Source organism: Salvelinus fontinalis, chromosome 19 (genome assembly GCF_029448725.1).
Source record: "Salvelinus fontinalis isolate EN_2023a chromosome 19, ASM2944872v1, whole genome shotgun sequence".
Taxonomy (NCBI): domain Eukaryota; kingdom Metazoa; phylum Chordata; class Actinopteri; order Salmoniformes; family Salmonidae; genus Salvelinus; species Salvelinus fontinalis.
In genome coordinates this window covers 38,055,163-38,080,083 of record NC_074683.1, presented here as the reverse complement: position 1 = coordinate 38,080,083, position 24,921 = coordinate 38,055,163, and the positions used below count along the sequence as shown (strand labels likewise).

The window sequence follows — 24,921 nt, the reverse complement described above, 5'->3', positions numbered from 1 at the left end:
TAGCATAGCGTCACAAGTAAATACTAGCATCTAAATATCATTAAATCACAAGTCCAAGACACCAGATGAAAGATACACATCTTGTGAATCCAGCCATCATTTCTGATTTTTAAAATGTTTTACAGGGAAGACACAATATGTATTTCTATTAGCTAACCACGATAGCAAAAGACACAACTTTTTTTTCCCACCATTTTTTTCCTGCATAGGTAGCTATCACAATTTCAACCAAATAAAGATATAAATAGTCACTAACCAAGAAACAACTTCATCAGATGACAGTCTGATAACATATTTATTGTATAGCATATGTTTTGTTAGAAAAATGTGCATATTTCAGGTATAAATCATAGTTTTACATTGCAGCCACCATCACAACTCTCACCAAAGCAACTAGAATAACTACAGAGACCAACGTGAATCACCTAAATACTCATCATAAAACATTTATGAAAAATACACAGCGTACAGCAAATGAAAGACAAAGATCTTGTGAATCCAGCCAATATTTCAGATTTTTTAAGTGTTTTACAGCGAAAACACAATATAGCATTATATTAGCTTACCACAATAGCCAGAAACACAAGCCATTCCTTAGTAGCAAAGGTTAGCGATCGTAACAAACCAGCAAAAGATATATAATTTTTGACTAACCTTGATAAGCTTCATCGCATGACAGTCCTATAACATCAGGTTATACATACACTTATGTTTTGTTCGAAAATGTGCATATTTAGAGCTGAAATCAGTGGTTATACATTGTGCTAATGTAGCATATTTTTCCCACAACGTCCGGATATTTTTCTGATACTTTTTCTGACACACATATTCTGACCAAATAGCTATTCATAAACATAACTAAAAAATACATGTTGTATAGGAAATGATAGATACACTAGTTCTTAATGCAATCGCCGTGTTAGAATTCTAAAAATAACTTCATTACGACATACAGCTTAGGTATAGTGAGAGAGTACCCAAAATCTAGGCGCAAACGACTAGCACAACATGTTCGACAGATATATGAAATAGCATCATAAAATGAGTCCTACTTTTGCTGATCTTTCATCAGAATGTTGTACAAGGGGTCCTTTGTCCAGAACAATCATTGTTTGGATTTAGAACGGCCTTTTTCCCTCTCAATTTAGCAAGCACACTTGCCAAGTGGCGCGAATCTCTCCATGTCAACAAACGGAAGAGAACGGAACACGGCAAAACTCCCGAAAAAATTTCAATAATCTGATTAAACTATATTGAAAAAACATACTTTACGATGATATTGTCACATGTATCAAATAAAATCAAAGCCGGAGATAGTAGTCGCCTATAACGACAGCTTTTCAGAAGGCAATCCCCGGTTCCTTCTCGCGCCTTCCTGAAAACAGGAAATGGGTGACACGTCATTCCAAGAGGATTTATTCCACTTCAGACCAAGATAAACACTCCATTTCTTCTCTCACTGCCTCTTGACATATAGGGGAAGGTGTATGACGTGCATGTATACTAATACGTATCATGCCCATTTATAGGCAGGACCTAGAACAGAGCCTCGATTTCAGACTTTCCACTTCCTGGTCAGGAAGTTTGTGCCAAATGAGTTCTGTTTTACTCACAGATATAATTCAAACGGTTTTAGAAACTAGAGAGTGTTTTCTATCCAATAGTAATAATAATATGCATATTGTACGAGCAAGAATTGAGTACGAGGCCGTTTGAAATGGGCACCTTTTATCTGGCTACTCAATACTGCCCCTGCAGCCCAAACAGGTTAAGTAATTTTTTTTGGTAGCATTTCTATATTGAAGATTGAAAAAGAATATGGGGCATTTTTCCCCATATTCCATCTAGTTCGCTTTATTTTTTATAATATATTACACTGGATCTTTCTTGAATAAGTTCCTCCATTTCTTTTTGTTTTTCCTCTAATTTATTCTGTGCCTCTATGTTACCGTTTTTATTGCTATCTAACTGTACTGTTAGTCCTTCAATTTTCTTTGTTAATAACCTCTACCGCTTCTCTCTCCCGGATCCGGGATCCTCCTCATCAAAAAAGCTGACTAGCATAGCCTAGCCTAACGGGACAGTGATATAATATAATATAATTTTCATGAAATCACAAGTCCAATACAGCAAATGAAAGATAAACATCTTGTGAATCCAGCCATCATTTCCGATTTTTAAAATGTTTTACAGCGAAAACACAATATGTATTTCTATTAGCTAACCACAATAGCCAAACACACAACCGCATATTTTCACCATGTTTCCACCGCATAGGTAGCTTTCACAAAACCGTCAAAATAGAGATAAAATTAGTCACTAACCAAGAAACAACTTCATCAGATGACAGTCTTATAACATGTTATACAATACATTTATGTTTTGTTCGAAAATGTGCATATTTGAGGTATAAATCATAGTTTTACATTGCAGCCACCATCACAAATAGCACCAAACCAGCCAGAATAATTACAGAGAACAACGTGAAATACATAAATACTCATCATAAAACATTTATGAAAAATACATGGTGTACAGCAAATGAAAGATAAACATCTTGTGAATCCAGCCAATATTTCCGATTTTTTAAGTGTTTTACAGCGAAAACACAATATAGAATTATATTAGCTTACCACAATAGCCAAACACACAAACACATTTATTCACCGCAAAGGTAGCTTTCGCAAAAACCAGCAAAAGATATAAAATTAATCACTAACCTTTGGACAACATCATCCGATGACAGCCTTATAACATCATGTTATACAATACATTTATGTTTTGTTCGAAAATGTGCATATTTATAGCTACAAATCCTGGTTATACATTGTGAATACGTAGCAACGATTCACCAGAATCTCCGGAGATATTTTGGACACTCACCTAATCTGACCAAAGAACTCATCATAAACTTTACATAAAAATACTTGTTGTATGGCAAATGAAAGATACACTGGTTCTTAATGCAACCGCTGTGTTAGATTTTAAAAATAACTTTACCATAACAAACAGCTTGCGTTATTGCGAGACAGCGACCGCCAAAACGGCAGAGAATAGGAATCAACATTTTCCACAGAAATACGAAATAACATCATAAATTGTTCTTACTTTTGTTGAGCTTCCATCAGAATCTTGTACAAGGAGTCCTAGGTCGAGAATAAATTTACATTTACATTTACATTTAAGTCATTTAGCAGACGCTCTTATCCAGAGCGACTTACAAATTGGTGCATTCACCTAATGACATCCAGTGGAACAGCCACTTTACAATAGTGCATCTAGATCTTTTAAGGGGGGGGGGGGGGCAGAAGGATTGCTTTATCCTATCCTAGGTATTCCTTGAAGAGGTGGGGTTTCAGGTGTCTCCGGAAGGTGGTGATTGACTCCGCTGTCCTGGCGTCGTGAGGGAGTTTGTTCCACCATTGGGGTGCCAGAGCAGCAAACAGTTTTGACTGGGCTGAGCGGGAACTGTACTTCCTCAGTGGTAGGGAGGCGAGCAGGCCAGAGGTGGATGAACGCAGTGCCCTTGTTTGGGTGTAGGGCCTGATCAGAGCCTGAAGGTACTGAGGTGCCGTTCCCCTCACAGCTCCGTAGGCAAGCACCATGGTCTTGTAGCGGATGCGAGCTTCAACTGGAAGCCAGTGGAGAGAGCGGAGGAGCGGGGTGACGTGAGAGAACTTGGGAAGGTTGAACACCAGACGGGCTGCGGCGTTCTGGATGAGTTGTAGGGGTTTAATGGCACAGGCAGGGAGCCCAGCCAACAGCGAGTTGCAGTAATCCAGACGGGAGATGACAAGTGCCTGGATTAGGACCTGCGCCGCTTCCTGTGTGAGGCAGGGTCGTACTCTGCGGATGTTGTAGAGCATGAACCTACAGGAACGGGCCACCGCCTTGATGTTGGTGGAGAACGACAGGGTGTTGTCCAGGATCACGCCAAGGTTCTTAGCGCTCTGGGAGGAGGACACAATGGAGTTGTCAACCGTGATGGCGAGATCATGGAACGGACAGTCCTTCCCCGGGAGGAAGAGCAGCTCCGTCTTGCCGAGGTTCAGCTTGAGGTGGTGATCCGTCATCCACACTGATATGTCTGCCAGACATGCAGAGATGCGATTCGCCACCTGGTCATCAGAAGGGGGAAAGGAGAAGATTAATTGTGTGTCGTCTGCATAGCAATGATAGGAGAGACCATGTGAGGTTATGACAGAGCCAAGTGACTTGGTGTATAGCGAGAATAGGAGAGGGCCTAGAACAGAGCCCTGGGGGACACCAGTGGTGAGAGCGCGTGGTGAGGAGACAGATTCTCGCCACGCCACCTGGTAGGAGCGACCTGTCAGGTAGGACGCAATCCAGGCGTGGGCCGCGCCGGAGATGCCCAACTCGGAGAGGGTGGAGAGGAGGATCTGATGGTTCACAGTATCGAAGGCTGCCGATAGGTCTAGAAGGATGAGAGCAGAGGAGAGAGAGTTAGCTTTAGCAGTGCGGAGCGCCTCCGTGATACAGAGAAGAGCAGTCTCAGTTGAGTGACTAGTCTTGAAACCTGACTGATTTGGATCAAGAAGGTCATTCTGAGAGAGATAGCAGGAGAGCTGGCCAAGGACGGCACGTTCAAGAGTTTTGGAGAGAAAAGAAAGAAGGGATACTGGTCTGTAGTTGTTGACATCGGAGGGATCGAGTGTAGGTTTTTTCAGAAGGGGTGCAACTCTCGCTCTCTTGAAGACGGAAGGGACGTAGCCAGCGGTCAAGGATGAGTTGATGAGCGAGGTGAGGTAAGGTAGAAGGTCTCCGGAAATGGTCTGGAGAAGAGAGGAGGGGATAGGGTCAAGCAGGCAGGTTGTTGGGCGGCCGGCCGTCACAAGACGCGAGATTTCATCTGGAGAGAGAGGGGAGAAAGAGGTCAAAGCACAGGGTTGGGCAGTGTGAGCAGAACCAGCGGTGTCGTTTGACTTAGCAAACGAGGATCGGATGTCGTCGACCTTCTTTTCAAAATGGTTGACGAAGTCGTCTGCAGAGAGGGAGGAGGGGGGGGAGGGGGAGGAGGATTCAGGAGGGAGGAGAAGGTGGCAAAGAGCTTCCTAGGGTTAGAGGCAGATGCTTGGAATTTAGAGTGGTAGAAAGTGGCTTTAGCAGCAGAGACAGAAGAGGAAAATGTAGAGAGGAGGGAGTGAAAGGATGCCAGGTCCGCAGGGAGGCGAGTTTTCCTCCATTTCCGCTCGGCTGCCCGGAGCCCTGTTCTAAATCGTTGTTTGGTTTTAGAATGTCCTTTTCTCCTGTCGAATTAGCAACCTTAGCTAGCCATGTGGCGCGAACATGCCCATCTTCTCTTGACGCAAAGAACGGAAAATTCCAAAAGTCCCAATAAACGTTGAATAAACTGATAAAACTCAGTTGAAAAAACCTACTTTATGATGTTATTATCATATGTATCAAATAAAATTAGAGCCGGAGATATTCGCCGTGTATACCGAACGCTTTTCAGAAGACAATGTCGAGCTCCCCCGCGCGCCTTCGAAGACAAAGAAAATACCGGACCTGTCACTCCAAAAGCTCTTATTCGACCTCAGATCAAGCTAGACACCCCATTCCACCTTCCACTGCCTGTTGACATCTAGTGGAAGGCGTATGAAGTGCATACATATCGATAAATAAAAGCCAGTTGAATAGGCAGGCCCTAAAACAGAGCCTCGTTTTCAGATTTTTCACATCCTGTTTGGAAGTTTGCTGCCAAATGAGTTCTGTTTTACTCACAGAAATAATTCAAACAGTTTTACAAACTTCACAGTGTTTTCTATCCAATAGTAATAATAATATGCATATTGTATGATCTAGAATAGAGTACGAGGCAGTTTAATTTGGGCACGATTTTTTCCAAAGTGAAAACAGTTCCCCCCCTATTGACAAGAAGTTTTAATATGGACTCTTTTGATCTAAATTGCTTTTGTTTAATAGATGAGTACGGAATTGCATTGCCTCTAAAGTCACATTTAAAAGTGTCCCATACAATAAGGGGGTCTGCTGTACCTATGTTATGTCTGAAAGTCAGTTATAAATTCTTCTGTCCTAGTTCTAAACATTTTATCATCTAGTAGGCTTTGATTAAATTTCCAATAACCTCGCCCACGTGGAAATTCTGTAAGAGTAATATATATGCCAATTATGTGATGATCCGACCACATTCTCTGTCCCCTATCAACACTTTTTAAACTTTTGGTGCCAAAGAGAATGGTATAAGAAAGTAGTCAAGACGACTAGCTTGATTAAGCCTCCGCCATGTATATCTCACTAGGTCAAGGTATTTAAGTCTGACATTCATGATTTCCTTAAGTGCCTGAGGGTGATAGTTTGTAATGTGATTTCCTTTCCGGTCCATAGAGGTATTTAAGACCGTATTAAAATCTCCCACCATAATAATAGAGTCTAGTGTTGCTTGTAGAGTTGATAAATTCTTATATATATTTTCAAAGAAGCTTGGATCATCATTATTCGGACCGTATAGGTTAATAAGCCATATCTGTTTATTGTCCAATAACATATTTAAAATAATCCATCTACGTTTAGGATCTGTTTGGACAATTTGCACATTTGGATCAAAATGATTGTTTATTAAAACCATTACCCCTTTTGAATTTCTTTGCCCATGGGAGAAGTATATTTCGCCCACCCAGTTCTTTTTCCACAGAACTTCATCTAAAACTGTTGAATGGGTTTCCTGTATATGTCACGATCGTCTTGACTTGGAAGAGAGGACCAAAACGCAGCGTGTGAGAAATACATTCTCTTTTTATTAGAGACGAGCAACGAACGAAACAAAACAACAAACTGACGACCGTGAAGCTATACAAACAAATGGTGCTGACACTGACCACTACACAATGACATAGACAATTACCCACAAACACATAATGCCTATGGCTGCCTTAAATATGGCTCTCAATCAGAGACAATAAACCACAGCTGCCTCTAATTGAGAACCAATCTAGGCAGCCATAGACATAACTAGACAACTACACTAGACACTGCCCCATACACATACAACACCCCTAGACACTACAAAAACACATACATTCCCCATGTCACACCCTGACCTAACTAAAAAACATAAAGAAAACAAAGAATACTAAGGCCAGGGCGTGACAGTAAACAATAGATATTATATTCATTCTCTTTTAGCCAGGTAAATACTGATTGTCTTTTCTTATTATCTGCTAGGCCATTACAATTGTAACTGGCTATACTTATTTCACCACTTATCATAATGAGACACAACTTTCAATTATTTTTATCAAAATATATGTTTGTAAACGTACCATTAAAAAGTAACATGATGATTGAGTGTCTATATAGCTGTACCATGATATTTGCATTTCTACTAAGTAAACCTCCAATTGGTCCTTACTATTCCACCCGCTAAAAGCCCTCCTCATCCCGAGTTGGGTTGTCATCCCAATGCCCGGCAGACCACCCTCGACCCCCTGTATCCCATAGCCCATAACCGACTGGGATCCATCCTTTGAAAAGAGCACACAGTGCCATTTACCGAATTGAAGTAGATAAACTGCCAAATGCATTTCCATCGCCCTCACCTCGATTTGTATTATATATAGCTGTGGATCATCCTCTATTGTCCCTAACATATTTTACTCCTTCGCAACAGTTGTGGGATACACACATACACCCACACACACTCAACCTTTACCCCCACACAACCATAAGCTCACTTTCTCAACAATTGCACCAACCCAGAGCCCAACTCAAGATAGTTCTTGATTTACAAATGCACTTGCAGTTGCAGCTGCATGAGAAGTCCTGCAAGACCGCACAAAAAATGGGCAAAAATTTAGAGATTTTATTTACCATTGTCACATCCTGGATGATGGAGGTCAAATGCGAGCAAAGAAGTTGTTTCGTTTGTCTGGGAGCAAGACATCGAGGTCCGTGACTGGGATGGTTTTCTTTTTGTAGTCCGTGATTGACTGTAGACCTTGTCACATACCTCTCGTGTCTGAGTCATTGAATTGTGACTCCACTTTGACTCCACTCCACTCTGTTTTAGCAAGGGCAGCACCATTGAGGGCTTTCACCATTTTTTAAAAGTCTTGTCGCTAATTGGATGAAAAACCTAGCAATAGACACCCTAAAGACTCTGGCAAGTGCACTAGTCTAATGTCACTTTGATTATGCTTGTACATCATAGTTCCTCAGCAGCACCAAACATCTAAAGAATAAGCTACAGACCAGCCAACAAGCTTGTAAGAATTGTACATAAGCTTCCACCTCATACTGATTTTATTTTTTGTTTTTTTATTTCACCTTAATTTAACCAGGTAGGCTAGTTGAGAACAAGTTCTCATTTGCAACTGCGACCTGGCCAAGAGCAAAGCAGTTCGACACATACAACAACACAGAGTTACACATGGAATAAACAAACATACAATCAATAATACAGTAGGAAAATCTATATACAGCATGTGCAAATAAGGTAGGATAAGAGCGGTAAGGCAATAAATAGGCCGTGGTGGCAAATAAATTACAATATAGCAATTATACCCTGGAATGGTAGATTGTGCAGAAGATGAATGTGCAAGTAGAGATACTGGGGTGCAAAGGAGCAAGATAAATAAATACATACAGTATGGGGATGAGGTAGTTGGATGGGCTATTGACAGATGAGCTATGTACAGGTGCAGTGACCTGTGAGCTGCTCTGACAGCTGGTGCTTTGACCTGGTGAGGGAGGTAAGAGTCTCCAGCTTAAGTGATTTTTGCAGTTCGTTCCAGTCATTGGCAGCAGAGAACTGGAAGGAGAGGCGGCCAAAGGAAGAATTGGCTTTGGGGGTGACCAGTGAGATATACCTGCTGGAGCGCGTGCTACAGGTGGGTGCTGCTATGGTGACCATTGAGCTGAGATAAGGCGGGGCTTTACCTAGCAGAGACTTATAGATGACCTGGAGCCAGTGGGTTTCGCGACGAGTATGAAGCGAGGGCCAGCCAACGAGAGCGTACAGGTCGCAGTGGTGGGTAGTATATGGGGCTTTGGTGACAAAACGCATGGCACTGTGATGGACTGCATCCAGTTTGTTGAGTAGTGTTGGAGGCTATTTTGTAAATGACATCGCCGAAGTCGAGGATCGGTAGCATAGTCAGTTTTACGAGAGTATGTTTGGCAGCATGAGTGTAGGATGATTTGTTGCGGAATAGGAAGCCAATTCTAGATTTAATTTTGGATTGGAGATGTTTAACTTCTTAGCGCTAGGGGTCAGAATTTCTTTCTTTTTTTAAATAAACGTGCCCAACGTAAACGGACATTTTCTCTGGCCCAGATCGTAGAATATGCATATAATTTACAGATTAGGATAGAAAACACTCCAAAGTTTCCAAAACTGTCAAAATATTGTCTGTGAGAATAAGAATACTTATTCTGCAAGTGAAATCCTGAGAAAAAGTAACCCGGAAGTGATATATTTTTTTTAAATCTTTGTTTCCTGGCCCGTCTAACCTCCATTTAAAGGGGTATCAACCAGATTCCTTTTCCAATGGCTTCCTGAGGCTGTGACCAGGCTTTAGACATAGTTTCAGGCTTTTATTTTGAAAAATGAACAAGTTTTTTCAAAACTAGTCAAGTGTCCTGCGAATAGTTCCTGCGCGCAAGAAAGGGGCTCCCCATTTTCCTTTTCTCTCTTAAAGAATAAGTTATGGTCCGGTTGAAATATTATCGATTATGTTTGTTAATGACAACCTGGGGATTGATTATAAAAAACATTTGAAATGTTTCTACGAACATTTCGGATACTTTTTGGGATTTGTCGAACGGAACACGGCTTTTGTTTTCTCAAAATAATGCGCAACCCAAATGGCGTTTTTTTGTGATAAAAGTCATATTTATCGAAAAAAAAGAAGATTTGTTGTGTAACTGGGAGTCTCGTGAGTGGAAACGTCCGAAGATTATCAAAGGTAAGCGATTCATTTTATTGCTTTTCTGACTTTTGTGACCATGCTAATTTGGGGCTAGCTGTTGTAGCATTGAAAGATACACTCACAAAAGCTTGGATTTCTTTCGCTGTAAAATATATTTTCAAAATCTGACACGATAGGTGGATTAACAACAAGATAAGCTGTGTTCTGGTATATTTCACTTGTGATTGCATGATTATAAATATTTTTTGTAATATTTTTGAATTTGGCACCCTGCAATTCAGCGGTTGTTTAGGAAAGTGAACCCGTATTCGGTATCCGTAGCGCAGTGAAGGTAATGTAAGTCTGGAAGGAGAGTTTACAGTCTAACCAGACACCTAGGTATTTGTAGTTGTCCACATATTCTAAGTCAGAACCATCCAGTGTAGTGATGCTGGACGGGCGGGAAGGTGTGGGCAGCGAACGGTTGAAGAGCATGCATTTAGTTTTGCATTTAAGAGCAGTTGGAGGCCACGGAAGGAGAGTTGTATGGCATTAAAGCTCATCTGGAGGTTAGTTAACACATTGTCCAAAGAAGGGCCAGAGGTATACAGAATGGTGTCGTCTGCTTAGAGGTGGATCAAAGAATCACCAGCAGCAAGAGCGACATCATTGATGTATACAGAGAAGAGAGTCGGCCCGAGAATTGAACCCTGTGGCACCCCCATAGAGACTGCCAGAGGTCCGAACAACAGGCCCTCCGATTTGACATACTGAACTCTATCAGAGAAGTAGTTGGTGCACCAGGCGAGGCAATCATTTGAGAAACCAAGGCTGTTGAGACTGCCAATAAGAATGTTGTGATTGACAGATTCGAAAACCTTAGCCAGGTCAATGACTACGGCTGCACAGTAATGTCTCTTATCGATGGTGGTTATGATATCGTTTAGGACCTTGGGGTTGGCTGAGGTGCACCCATGACCAGCTCTGAAACCAGATTGCATAGCGGTGAAGGTAAGGTGGGATTCGAAATGTTCGGTAATCTGTTTGTTAACTTTGATTTTGGAGACCTTAGATAGGCAGGGTAGAATAGATATAGGTCTGTAGCAGTTTGGGTCTAGAGTGTCTCCTCCTTTGAAGAGGGGGATGACTGTGGCAGCTTTCCAATCTATGGGAATCTCAGACGATACAAAAGAGAGGTTGAACAGGCTAGTAATAGGGGTTGCAACAATTTCGGCAGACAATTTTAGAAAGAGAGGGTACAGACTGTCTAGCCTGGCTGATTTGTAGGGGTCCAGATTTTGCAGCTCTTTCAGAACATCAGCTATCTGGATTTGGGTGAAGTAGAAGTGGGGGAGGTTTGGGCGAGTTGCTGTGGGGAGCGCAGGGCTGTTGACCGGGGTGGGGTTAGCCAGGTGGAAAGCATGGCCAGCCGTAGAAAAATGCTTATTGAAATTCTTAATTCTAGTGGATTTATCGGATGGTAACAGTGTTTCCTAGCCTCAGTGCAGTGGGCTGCTGGGAGGAGGTGATCTTATTCTCCATGGACTTTACAGTGTTCCAGAATTTTTTTGAGTTTGTGCTACAGGATGCAAATTTATGCTTGAAAAAGCTAGCCTTAGCTTTCCTAACTGCCTGTGTATATTTGTTCCTAACTTCCCTGAAAATGTGCATATCACGGGGGCTGTTCAATGCTAATGCAGAACGCCACAGGATGTTTTTGTGCTGGTCAAAGGCAGTCAGGTCTGGAGAGAACAAAGGGCTATATCTCTTCCTTTTTCAAAAAAAATTGAAAGGGGCATGCTTATTTAAGATGGTGAGGAAGGCACTTTTAACGAATAACCAGGCATCCTCTACTGACGGGATGAGGTCAATATCCTTCCAGGATACCTGGGCCAGTTCGATTAGAAAGGCCTGCTTGCTGAAGTGTTTTAGGGAGCGTTTGACCAGTGGTGGGCCGTCAGGGCCTGCAAGGCCTTCTCTGCTGGCCTAAACATCATCAGAATATAATTTTTTTTTAAATATATTTTCCCACAAATATGTATTAAATTATTCCCCAGATTAAGAGTTATACTCTTCATTTCATAGCTTTCCTCTTGGTTGCACTGCTTCCAGCCCCAGGTTGAGATTTGGAGGGCTTGTCTTTATGTTAGATCTTTTATCCAATCATATTCAGCCATCATGTGTTGCCAGGGGTCTAAAATCTGCCCTCAGGCCTTCAGAATCAACAGTGCGGGCGCTTGTCGCTTATAGTGAATGGAAATGAAAATTTAGTGTCAACCAATCAGCTTTAGAGTTGGCTATTGTATGCCTGCTGGCTGGCTCCAGTGTTACACAGGAGCCAGCTAGCAGGCGTAGTGCGTGCACGTCTTTTGATTGGATTACCAATATTGAGAGGCAGGTCCTATGGAGATCTAGGAAACTGAATTTGATAAACGAATTAATTTGCGTACTACTAAGCTGTTTTTTCAACCCACAATGGCGGAAGGAGGAGAAGATATCGATTTGGTCGAGGATATAATTATAACGCCATTCTCAAGACGAACTTTTCAAGAAAAGTTAGACATTGTAAGGAGAGGCGGGAAAGGGCTTCGTTCGCTCGCCACTTTCAAAGTTTCAACTACGAGCGCTGTCAATGGCTCCTTGGCTCCGAGAAGCACTGCAAACTGTACTGCTGGGAATGCCTATTATTTGCAAGTGATCGATTTGGTGTTTGGAGCCACACTGGCTTTGCAAACTTGAGTTGTCTAACCAAGGCAGCAACGAGACACCGAAGTACGGCTGGGCACTAACAAGCAATGGTGCTTTTGAAAACTTTTGGGGACACCGGAGTGGATCTACAGCTCAAAGAACACGCGCGCAGGGCAACGGAGCTGCACAATGAAAAGGTGAAGGGAAATATTGAAAAGACTCATTGATTGTGTCATGTTTTTGGGTAAACACTGTTTACCCAAAAATGTCAATTTGTCAATTTCAAGGTGACGCAACGCCTGGTTATACTGCGTTTGTCTAAATGTATAGTGTTTAGAGCCATGGCATCATAATGAGGTGGATTAATTCGGGTGGGACTGTGTAATACCTCACTGAAGGCCCAGGCCCACGGCACGCCACTGCGTTTGACAGTTGTCGTGTCTTAATGATCGGCTATGAAAAGCCAACTGACATTTATTCCTGATTATTATTTGACCATGCTTGTCATTTATGAACATTTTGAACATCTTGGCCATGTTCTGTTATAATCTCCACCCGGCACAGCCAGAAGAGGACTGGCCACCCCTCATAGCCTGGTTCCTCTCTAGGTTTCTTCCTAGGTTTTGGCCTTTCTAGGGAGTTTTTCCTAGCCACCGTGCTTCTACACCTGCATTGCTTGCTGTTTGTGGTTTTATGCTGGGTTTCTGTACAGCACTTCGAGATATTAGCTGATGTGCGAAGGGCTATATAAAATAAACTTGATTTGATTTGATTCATGGTCAGATGTTTACCTTGTCAGCTCGGGGATTCAATCAAGCAACCTTTCAGTTACAGACCCAATGCTCTAACCACTAGGCTACCTGTCACCCAAAGATGGTTCCTTCTCAGTTTGGCAAAGGCACACTTTTCACCACAGATTGTGAATTACAATGCCATCCTATGGCCACTGCACCTACTGAAAGCAATCCCTGCCCAATGGGTAAAGATGTCAATTCAATGTCTACTCCATGTTGGTTAAAAAAATAAACAATGTTGATTTAACCAACGTGTGCCCATTGGGTTGTAAAACTCTACAGTAAAATAGTTTTTAAGTTGGCTCTTTAATCCAGCATTTTGGATTTGAAATCAAATGTTTCATATAAGGCGACATCATAGAATGTCACTTTTTAGTTGAGGGTATTTTTATACATATCTGTTTTCCCGTTTAGAATTGAAAACACCTCATGTATCTAGTCCCCCCATTTGATTAAGTCATAAGTATTTGGACACCTTCACTTGTATTGTATTAAAAGGTAGTAACCCTTTAAACGTAATGCTCAATTAAATTATTTATTTAGATATTGGTTCCCTTACCCTGTAAGCAGTCTATGAACTTCTCTTATGGGTGACTGCAATCCATACTTTGGTCTTGGTAATCACTGCCAACAAACACGAGTGTTTTTCAGACAAAACACGTTACTTCTTCAGCACACTACTACAACAGTGTGACTGTTTTGGAATAAAATGTTCAATATATTTCCTTTAACATCCTCTGTGTTGTGTGCTTATTGTTTAACTATTGATTTGTTCTAGGTCATTTTGAGAACTTAAGGAGCATCAGGTACTGCTGGAATGTCTACCAACAGCATGTCCATCTTTTTGTGATAAATTACACTGGTCACTGTTCAAAACATTTATAAAGTATTAAGAAAGTATGAATAGTCCTCATTTTAGATTAGGGACTGCAAAACGACTTTACTAATGATTAGTAAATGTTTTAAAAATAAATTTATTAAACATCTTATGAATGATCTTATGAATCATTTAAAAGTGATTAATAAATGTGTGAATAACTAGCTTACTAAAACAAATGTGGGAACTATTTACTAATCCATTATAAGTTATTTATTGTGTTATCCAATTTCTATATTCATTCACACGAAACAGCATCTGAGAGAGCTGCTCTGGTGTGACACCTGACCTGGCAGCAGTGATGTAGTGACAGTAGTGGTAGTGATTGTAGTGGTAGTGAGAGTAGTGGTAGTGGTGAGAGTAGTGGTAGTGGTGAGAGTAGTGGTAGTGGTGAGAGTAGTGGTAGTGAGAGTAGTGGTAGTGAGAGTAGGGGTAGTGTTCATACCCAGTATGTTGAGGTTCAAGTGTCTGCTGTGGTCTCCTGCACTGTTGAGTTTAATCATTAATGCATATTGTAGTCATTTTGAAATGTGAGAATAACTAGCTGACTAACAATTAAAAAATGTGGGAGAAATGATTTATTACTCCACAACATTATAAAGTGTTACCCATAATTGCATATTCTTATATTTTACCATCAAATACTTACACAATACACCATTGAGTTAGACCTGGACGTTATCTCACATCATGCAGTATTGTACCTTTAAACTTTACTACACTTCATGACGTCATTGTGTCCCAATTGAGCCACTAAATGGAGATGTTAAACAATATATAGAATGCCTCATGACCTCCTCAGAATGTACTTTTAGAAGGCTGACATACTATTTATAATTTTGGTATTTGGTGTTTATTAGGATCCCCATTAGCCACTGCAAAAGCATCAGCTAATCTTTCCTGCGTTCCTCTTCCTGGTGTACACATTATATAACATGAAACAAGCACAGGCTTTGCTATTTGGAATATACAACCTAAGACGACTACAACGTATTATAGAAAACATGCTAATGCCTTCTCCAAGTCATTCCAATCCAATCCAGCTAAATCATTCTGTATCAACACCACATGTATCTATGATGACAACACCGAGATAAGTAATGTCAGTGTATTGTTATATGAAAGAAGCAATTACAACAAAACAGTATAACAGTTTTTTTTGTCCAATTTAGGAATAGAAATATAGGAACTATGAACGCCTTACTTTCAGAGTGAAAATATGTCTACATGTCACTTTGAACCATGGATAAAAGAAAGCATAAATTATTGGATTAATTAAGGAATTAATAAGTGGCAGAAAGCTGATGATAAATGATATCAAATTGTCACTAAAAAAAAAGGAAAGAATAAAAGGAAATAGAGATGGAATCCAACAAATGAGATAGTTGAAAACAACAATAGACAGAGTTTTTGTTGCTTTTCTCTCAGACTTATTTGCCTGTACAGTTTTAACACCAGACACACTGACAGCCTCTTTTGAAAATACCTTTCTGGCCTGTGATCTGGCAGCTACAAAGATTTTCAAATAAAGTGTTAAAATAATAGAGCATGGGACAGCCATTGTAAATACAAGGCCAATTATATTAACCCAATTTAACCCTTTCACAATAAAACATTCTTTCAAACATCTACTGGATACCTGTACATTTACAAATATTTGTATAATAGCAGCATCATATATGATACAACAACACCAGGAAATGGATATACAACACATAATTCTTGTGATTGTTATTTTAGAGTGGTACAATAAGGGATCACACACAGCAACATAGCGGTCAATAGATATCAAGACCAAATTGCCCAGAGATAAAGAAGTACATAAATAAGCGATGTAGAATTCAAACCAACAGAAATATTCCCCAAATCCCCAGCATGATTCCATTATTGCTACAGTCGTTGCTGGTATCACAATCAGTCCCACGAGGAGATCTGACACAGACAGAGAGAGGATGAGCAGGTTTGTTGGAGTGTGAAGCTGTTTGAAGTGAGAAATGGAGATGATCACCAGTACATTCAAAAATACTGTAACTGCTGAAATCAACGAGAAGAAGATGTACAGTGTTATGTAGATAGATGTCGATAGCAAAGCCTTTCTGCAGGAAGAGTTTCTGTCTTGAAAACAGAATTGAACCTCTTCATATTCCTCCATTTGTAATAAAAAGTAAAAATGCTGAGGTCCTGCTCCTGCTTGGTCCTGTGTGTGACCCTGTCAGGTCAGTCTTCTGACAAACTCCGAGCTCTGCCTCTCTATTTATCCCTGAGTTACTGACAGCCACTCCCCTCCCCGTAGTCTCTCTGCACACACACACACACAAACACACACAAAATACAAACAAGTGAGCACAGAAATAAAACAACGGTTGGATAAACAAATAATTAATGAAAGCATGATGTAATGTATAACAGGATTGGATGTTGCTGTGCCCAGCTAGCCTGTCCTTCAGCCTTAATGATAGTTAGAGATGAGAGAAAAAGTACATTTTTATAACTGAGCATTTTAATGGGGAAAATATAGTATTGATGTTTTGGTCTTTCAAGGTTTTTTAGATGGAAAATAGGATAACTGTGTAAGACTGTTTTGGCTGATGTTAGTGTTCAGTTTGGACCATAATCCACAACCTTAGGAGACATGACGGTACGCCACATGTCAGCTCGCCAGTGTTGGAAAGTTGACAGTAAGGAAATTGATGAGGGCATGACTTTATGGTGTACACGCTTATAGCACATACAATCAGAATTAATAGGGGGATTACATAGGAACACTCCATACACTTTAAAAATGTCCATCTGAACAGAATTATGAACCATAAGTCGAGGTAGACTTTGTCTCAGTTACATCATTAGGACAAATACTTTTTGTCAGACATCAGAACAACCAGACTGTATTCTGACCCAGTCAACCGTTAATGTTGTTTTCCATTTCTGTTGTGTTGTTTCCTCTAATTTAAACAAAATAAGTTACTAAGAAATGTGATTTCCAGTTCAGTTCAGTTGCAGTCGAGTAATGATCTCAAAAGCACTTCAAGTAATTAGGGACAGTTCAAAATATACTGAGAATATTTTCATAAGAACATACCCTGCCCCCTCATAGAATAAACTCTAAATAATGCTTATGAGGATAAATAATAACTGTAACAACCCTGTGTTTAGAAAGGTGGATATTGAAATCGCCATGCTTTTGTGGCACAGTCAATACCACGCAGGGCTACGGGCCAGAAGGTTAATGGTTCGCAGACATCTACGGACGAGCTCACTCTCCCTGTCTGTTTCATTAGGCCTACAATACGATCAGAGCCGACTGCAGACAATAATCAGCTAGGGGTGATATCAGATTTCCAACATGTTGATGCCAATTACATAAAATAAATGCAACACATTTTACACCAAAAGGTTTCTGTGCAAATGCACCACACAACCATTATACAAAGCATACCAACTTTGGGCGCTTCAATGTCATCATTGATAAACAGACTATGACAGTAATAATAAACAGACTATGACAGTCGCGACAAACAGAAAATACCCCTAGATTGTAGGCATACCCAGTATTGAAGGTTTTAAACTCTCAGAATGTTATTCAACTTTCTATTCATGCAATGCCTTCTGCACAGTTTGAATTGACAAATAGATATATAATTAAAAAATCTATCTGCATATATATATATATACAGTGCAGTCGGGAAAAAGTATTCAGACCCCTTGACTTTTTCCACATTCTGTTATGTTACAGCCATATTCAAAAATGAATTTAAAAAACAATTTCCCCATAATGACAAAGCTAAAACAGGTTTTCTGAATTTTTTGCAAATGTATTTTTTGCAAATGTATAAACAAACAACTTAAATATCACATTGAGATTAATATTCAGACCCTTTCCTCAGTACTTTGTTGAAGCACCTTTGGCAGCGATTACAGCCTCGAGTCTTCTTGGGTCAGACGCTACAAGCTTGTCACACCTTTGTTTCTCCCATTCTTCTCTGCAGATCCTGTCAAGCTCTGTCAGGTTGGATGGGAAGCGTCGCTGCACATCTATTTTAAGGTCTGTCCAGAGATGTTTGATCAGGTTCAAGTCCAGACTCAAGGACTTTCAGAGACTTGTCCTGAAGCCACTCCTGCGTTGTCGTGGCTGTGTGCATAGGGTCATTGTCCTGTTGGAAGGTGAACCTTCGCCTCAGTCTGAGATCCTTAGCGCTCTGGAGCAGGTTTTCATCCAGGATCTCTCTGTACTTTGCTCAGTTCATCTTTCCCTCGATCCTGACTAGTCTCCCAGTCCCTGCTGCTGAAAACATCCCACAGCATGATGCTGCCACCACCATGCGTCATCGTAGGGATGGTGCCAGGTTTCCTCCAGACGTGACTCTTGACATTCAGGCCAAAGAGTTCAATCTTGGTTTCTTCAGACGAGAGAATCTTGTTTCTCATGGTCTGAGAGTCCATTAGGTGCTTTTTGGCAAACTCCAGCCAGGCTGTCATGTGCCTTTTACTGAGGAGATGCTTCCATCGGGCCATACTACCGTAAAGGCCTGATTGGTGGAGTGCTGCTGAGATGGTTGTCCTTCTGTAAGGTTCTCCCATCTCCAAAAAGAAGCTCTGGAGCTCTGTCAGAGTGACCATCGGGTTCTAGGTCACCTCCTTGACCAAGGCCCTTCTCCCCCGATTACTTAGTTTGGCCGGGCGGCCAGCTTTAGGAAGAGTCTTTGTAGTTCCAAACTTCTTCCATTAAATAATGATGGAGGCCACTGTGTTCTTGGGGACCTTCAGTGCTGCAGAAATGTTTTGGTACTCGACACAATCCTGTCTCGGAGCTCTACGGACAATTCTTTCAACCTCATGGCTTGATTTTTGCTCTGACATGCACTGTTAACTGTGGGACCTTATATAGACAGGCAAGTGCCTTTCCAAGTCATGTCCAATCAATTTATTTTACCACAGGTGGACTCCAATCAAGTTGAAGAAACATCAGAAGGATGACCAATGGAAACAGGATGCACCTAAGCACAACTTCGAGTCGCATAGCAAATGGTCTGAATTCTTATGTAAATAACGAATTTCTGATATTTAAAAAACGGTTTTAGTTATGTCATTATGGGGTATTGTATGTAGATTGTGTGTAGATAAAAATGTATTTAATAAATGTTTGTATAAGGCTGTAACATAACAAAATGTGGAAAAGGGGAAGGGGTCTGAATACTTTCCGAATGACATAGATATAGACACTTTATATAGATACAGACACATTACATTGATACACAGACAAAAAAAGGTAGATTGTTCCACTCAACAGCGACGGTAAATATATAAACGTGTTGTTACCAGATACACTCCTATATATAAAATAGTGAATATTAGAGTCTCTGACTCTGGTATGATGGTGGACATCTCTTACAAAATAAAAATAGTTGGATAGGTACCGGGGGAATGCATCTGGGATAATTATGTGGACCAGACCAAGTTAAGTTAATACTACTCTTTTCTCAACAGATAGCCAGCCTAGCTGCTTACAATGCTTGACTTCCATATCACACATATCCAAGATGGTGTAGCAGGTCTACCTGAAGGACGTCTTTGTCTTTGTCCTGTTGTGTCCCATGTATATATCTTTTTATTCACATTATTTTTTAAATTATTTTTCCTAAACCTCAACTTCAAAATACTCTCCTGCAATCCGCCTCAACCAATGTGGTGTGGATCTGTTTTTTTTCTAAAGTATTTCTATTTACCTCGGAATTGGAATCCCTCAACTGAAGCCAGCCAGCTAGCTATCTACCAGCTATCAGTCAGCTAACCACTGCTAGCGGTCATCAGCTAACCTTTAGCTCGGAAAGCTCTCGCCAGTTCGTACAACGCGTTTCAAACCAGAACATATCGGACATATTTTTCTCGCCATATCCCCAGATCCCCGCAAACTCTGAACCTTTTCATCAGGATCATCGCAGCTAGCTAACCGCAACCCGGGTAGACTACTCCTGGCTAATCGTTTCCATCCCGGAGCAAGCACCAACTAGCCTGGGGCTAGCCCATGCTAGGCCATCTCCCGGCTAGGGCTCCTGGGCTACTCCTGAAGCTCACTCCTGGGCTACAATATCCGGACCCCTTCTACTGCCGGTACGGGGCATGAAACCCCGCCGATCCTTCACTACTGGAATACCGACATAATCTGCCCGAGGATCCCAACAGGCCCCTCAGGAGTGACGTTCCCTGAAGGCCCATTCTGCTAACCGCGACCTGCTAGCTATCTATAGCATATTGGACTGTTAGCTGATCCACCGGCCAGTTTCTTGGACCACTATACCCATTTTGCCAATTGGACTTGGACCCCTCTGCTACTTGTAACCCTACTAATTCCACGACTGGTCTATCGACGTCACCGCACGAGGAGTAAAAAACTGAATTTTCCCGCATCTCGACATCCCTCTAAGGCCCTTATGCTAGCTTGCTAGCTCCGGCCTGCTAACTGCTAGCTTGCTAGCTCCGGCCGGCTAACTGCTAGTTTGCTAGCCCCGGCCTGCTAACTGTCTGAATATCCTTGTCCCCAGCAAGCCCAACCACTCACTTGACCCATACGACCACTTGGCTACGCATGACTCTCCCTAATATCAATATGCCTTGTCCATTACTGTCCTGGTTAGTGATTACTGTCTTATTTCACAGTAGAGACTCTAGCCCTGCTCAATATGCCTTAACCAACAATGTTGTTCCACCTCCCACATATGCGATGACATCACCTGGTTTAAACGTCTCTAGAGACTATATCTCTCTCATCATTACTCAATGCCTAGGTTTACCTCCAATGCACTCTCTTTCTACCATTCCTTTGTCTGTACATTATGCCTTGAATCTATGCTATCGTGCCCATAAACCTGCTCCTTTTACACTCTGTTCCGAACATGCTAGACGGCCAGTTCTAATAGCCTTTAGCCGTACCCTTATCCTACTTATTGTCTATTCCTATGGTGATGTAAAGGTTAGTCCAGGACCTGCAGTGCCTAGCTCCACTCCTACTCCCCAGGTGCTCTCATTTGTTGACTTCTGTAACCGTAAAAGCCTTGGTTTCATGCATGTTAACATTAGAAGCCTACTCCTTAAGATTGCTCTATTCACTGCTTTAGCACACTCTACCAACCCAGATGTCTTAGCCGTGTCTGAATCCTGGCTTAGGAAAACCCCCAAAAACCCTGAAATTTCCATCCCTAACTATAACATTTTCCGCCAAGATAGAACTACCAAAAGGGGCGGTGTTGCAATCTACTGCAGAGATAGCCTGCAGAGTTCTGTCTTACTATCCAGGTCTGTATCCAAACAATTCGAGCTTCTACATTTAAAAATCCATCTTTCCAGAAACAAGTCACTCACCGTTGCCGCTTGCTATAGAGCACCCTCTGCCCCCAGCTGTGCTCTGGACACCATTTGTGAATTGATTGCCCCCCATCTATCTTCAGAGCTCATGCTGCTAGGTGACCTAAACTGTGACATGGTTAACACCCCGGCCATCCTACAATCTAAACTTGATGCCCTCAATCTCACACAAATGATCAATGAACCTAACAGTTACAACCCAAAATCCATAAACACAGGCACCCTCATAGATATCATCCTAACCAACTAGCCCTCCAAATACACCTCTGCTGTTTTCAACCAAGATCTCAGTGATCAGGCTGGGTTTCTGTACAGCACTTCGAGATATTAGCTGATGTACGAAGGGCTATATAAATACATTTGATTTGATTTTGATCACTGCCTCATTACCTGCATCCGTAATGGGTCTGTAGTCAAACGACCACCCCTCATCACTGTGTCATGACGTTGCCCTCTTTGGGTACAGCGAGCACCATCCCCCGCTCTCTGCCCCTTCAGTGAGGTTGTAAATTCCTAGGGAAGACCCTGCCTTATGGCCACACAGTATAGAGATAGAGTGAAGTTTCATAGAGAACAAAGGAATTTCTTCCACCTCACAGAACTTGATGTCCGAACAACGTTTACGTTCCGGAGAAGGTATAAAAGATCGTGAAGAATCCAGCTACAAACTCGTCCGTTTGTTACAAATTGGGGAAGATCATGGGAGACGGTGTGGCCACATTACCATAACGCTGTTTATCCTGTTTGGGATAGGGGGCGGCATTTTCACTTTTGGATGAACTGGTGCCCATAGGGAACTGCCTCCTACTCTGTCCCAGATGCTAATATATGCATATTATTATTACTATTGGATAGAAAACACTCTGAAGTTTCTAAAACTGTTTGAATTATGTCTGTGAGTATAACAGAACTCATATGGCAGGCAAACTTCCAAACAGGAAGTGAGAAATCTGAGAAGGATCGATGTTAAAGTCATCGCCTATTCAATTCCCTGTAATATATGGATCTGTTTGCACTTCCTATTCCTTCCACTAGATGTCAACAGTCAGTAGAACGTGGAATGAAGCCTCTAGTGTGATGTGGGGCCGGATGGCAGCTATTTGAGTCAGTGGTCTGGCAGAATGCTAGTTCCTGGTCATGCGCGCTAGTCATGGAATGGCCATGTGTTCCATTACTTATACAGACATGAAGATATTCTCTGGTTGGATTGTTATTGGATATAAATGATAACAACATCCTGAAGATTGATTCTCTACTTAATTTCACCAGTTTATTCGACCTGGATTATAACTTTTTGAAGTTTTCGTCCGAGTTCACCTGGTCCGGTGCCAGCGTTTGGAAACGTGCTAGCAAAATTAGCTAATTGGACACTAGTAATGGACATTATCGAACAAAACAACGATTTATTGCGAACTAGGATTCCTGGCACTGCATTCTGATGAAAGATCATCAAAGGTAAGGGGCTATTTATGATGTAATTTCGTATTTCTGTTGACTCCAACATGGCGGAGAAATGTTGTGTATATCTGAGCGCCGTGTCAGATTATTGCATAGTGTGCTTTTTCCTAAAGTTTTTTTTAAATATGACAGCGGTTGCATTAAACATCTACAATCCAAAATTAAATCTAGAATTGGCTTCCTATTCCGCAACAAATCATCCTTCACTCATGCTGCCAAACATACCCTCGTAAAACTGACTATCCTACCGATCCTCGACTTCGGCGATGTCATTTACAAAATAGCCTCCAACACTACTCAACAAACTGGATGCAGTCTACCACAGTGCCATGCGTTTTGTCACGAAAGCCCCATATACTACCCACCACTGCGACCTGTACGCTCTCGTTGGCTGGCCCTCGCTTCATACTCGTCGCTAAACACACTGGCTCCAGGTCATCTATAAGCTTCTGGTAGGTAAAGCCCCGCCTTATCTCAGCTCACTGGTCACCATAGCAGCACCCAACTGTAGCACGCACTCCAGCAGGTATATCTCACTGGTCACCCCCAAAGCCAATTCTTCCTTTGGCCGCCTCTCCTTCCAGTTCTTTGCTGCCAATGACTGGAACGAACTGCAAAAATCATTGAAGCTGGAGACTCTTACCTCCCTCACTAGCTTTAAGCACCAGCTGTCAGAGCAGCTCACAGATCACTGCACCTGTACATAGCTCATCTGTCAATAGCCCATCCAACTACCTCATCCCCATAAAGTATGTATTTATTTATCTTGCTCCTTTGCACCCCTGTATCTCTACTTGCACATTCATCTTCTGCACATTCTACCATTCCAGGGTATAATTGCTATATTGTAATTACTTCGCCACCATGGCCTATTTATTGCCTTACCGCTCTTATCCTACCTCATTTGCACATGCTGTATATAGATTTTCCTACTGTATTATTGATTGTATGTTTGTTTATTCCATGTGTAACTCTGTGTTGTTGTATGTGTCGAACTGCTTTGCTCTTGGCCAGGTCGCAGTTGCAAATGAGAACTTGTTCTCAACTAGCCTACCTGGTTAAATTAAGGTGAAATAAAAAAACAAAAAATAAAATGAGTATGAGGTGGAAGCTTATGTACAATTCTTACAAGCTTGTTGGCTGGTCTGTAGCTTATTCTTTAGATGTTTGGTGCTGCTGATGAACTATGATGTACAAGCATAATCAAAATGACACTAGACTAGTGCACTTCCCAGAGTCTTTAGGGTGTCTATTGCTAGGTTTTTCATCCAATTAGCGACAAGACTTTTAAAAAATGGTGAAAGCCCTCAATGCTGCTGCCCTTGCTAAAACAAGCTTTGTGCCAAGAGCACCCTCTATCCACTCCATGATCAGCTCAGACAGCTACTATCCAGAAAACATAGGGGGCAGATATTCTGAGTTTTTTAGCAAGTGCATCGGTGATGTTGTACCCACGGCAACTGTTAAAACCTTCCCCAACCAGAAACTGTGCATTGATGGCAGCATTCGCGCAAAACTGAAAGCGTGAACCACTGCTTTTATTCAGGGCAAGGAGACTGGAAACATGACTGAATGCAAACAGTATAGCTATTCCCTCCGCAAGGCAATCAAACAAGCTAAGCGTCAGTATAGAGACAAAGTGGAGTCACAATTCAATGGCTCAGACACGAGAGGTATGTGGCAAGGTCTACAGTCAATCACAGACTACAAAAAGAAAACCATCCCAGTCACGGACCTCGATGTCTTGCTCCCAGACAAACGAAACAACTTCTTTGCTCTCATTTGACCTCCATCATCTAGGATGTGACAATGGTAAATAAAATCTCTCAATTTTTGCCCATTTTTTGCACGGTCT

The 24,921-nt window shown here is 41.6% G+C and overlaps 1 protein-coding gene across 1 annotated transcript; it reads right to left on the bottom strand.

Moving 5' to 3' along the window:
* Nucleotides 1-15,026: 15,026 nt before the first annotated feature.
* On the bottom strand, nucleotides 15,027-16,506 carry LOC129817036 (trace amine-associated receptor 13c-like). Its single transcript, XM_055872020.1, has one exon. The coding sequence runs from the start codon at nucleotides 16,399-16,401 to the stop codon at nucleotides 15,439-15,441; it is 963 nt and encodes a 320-aa protein (XP_055727995.1). The 5' UTR covers nucleotides 16,402-16,506; the 3' UTR covers nucleotides 15,027-15,438.
* Nucleotides 16,507-24,921: the final 8,415 nt, after the last annotated feature.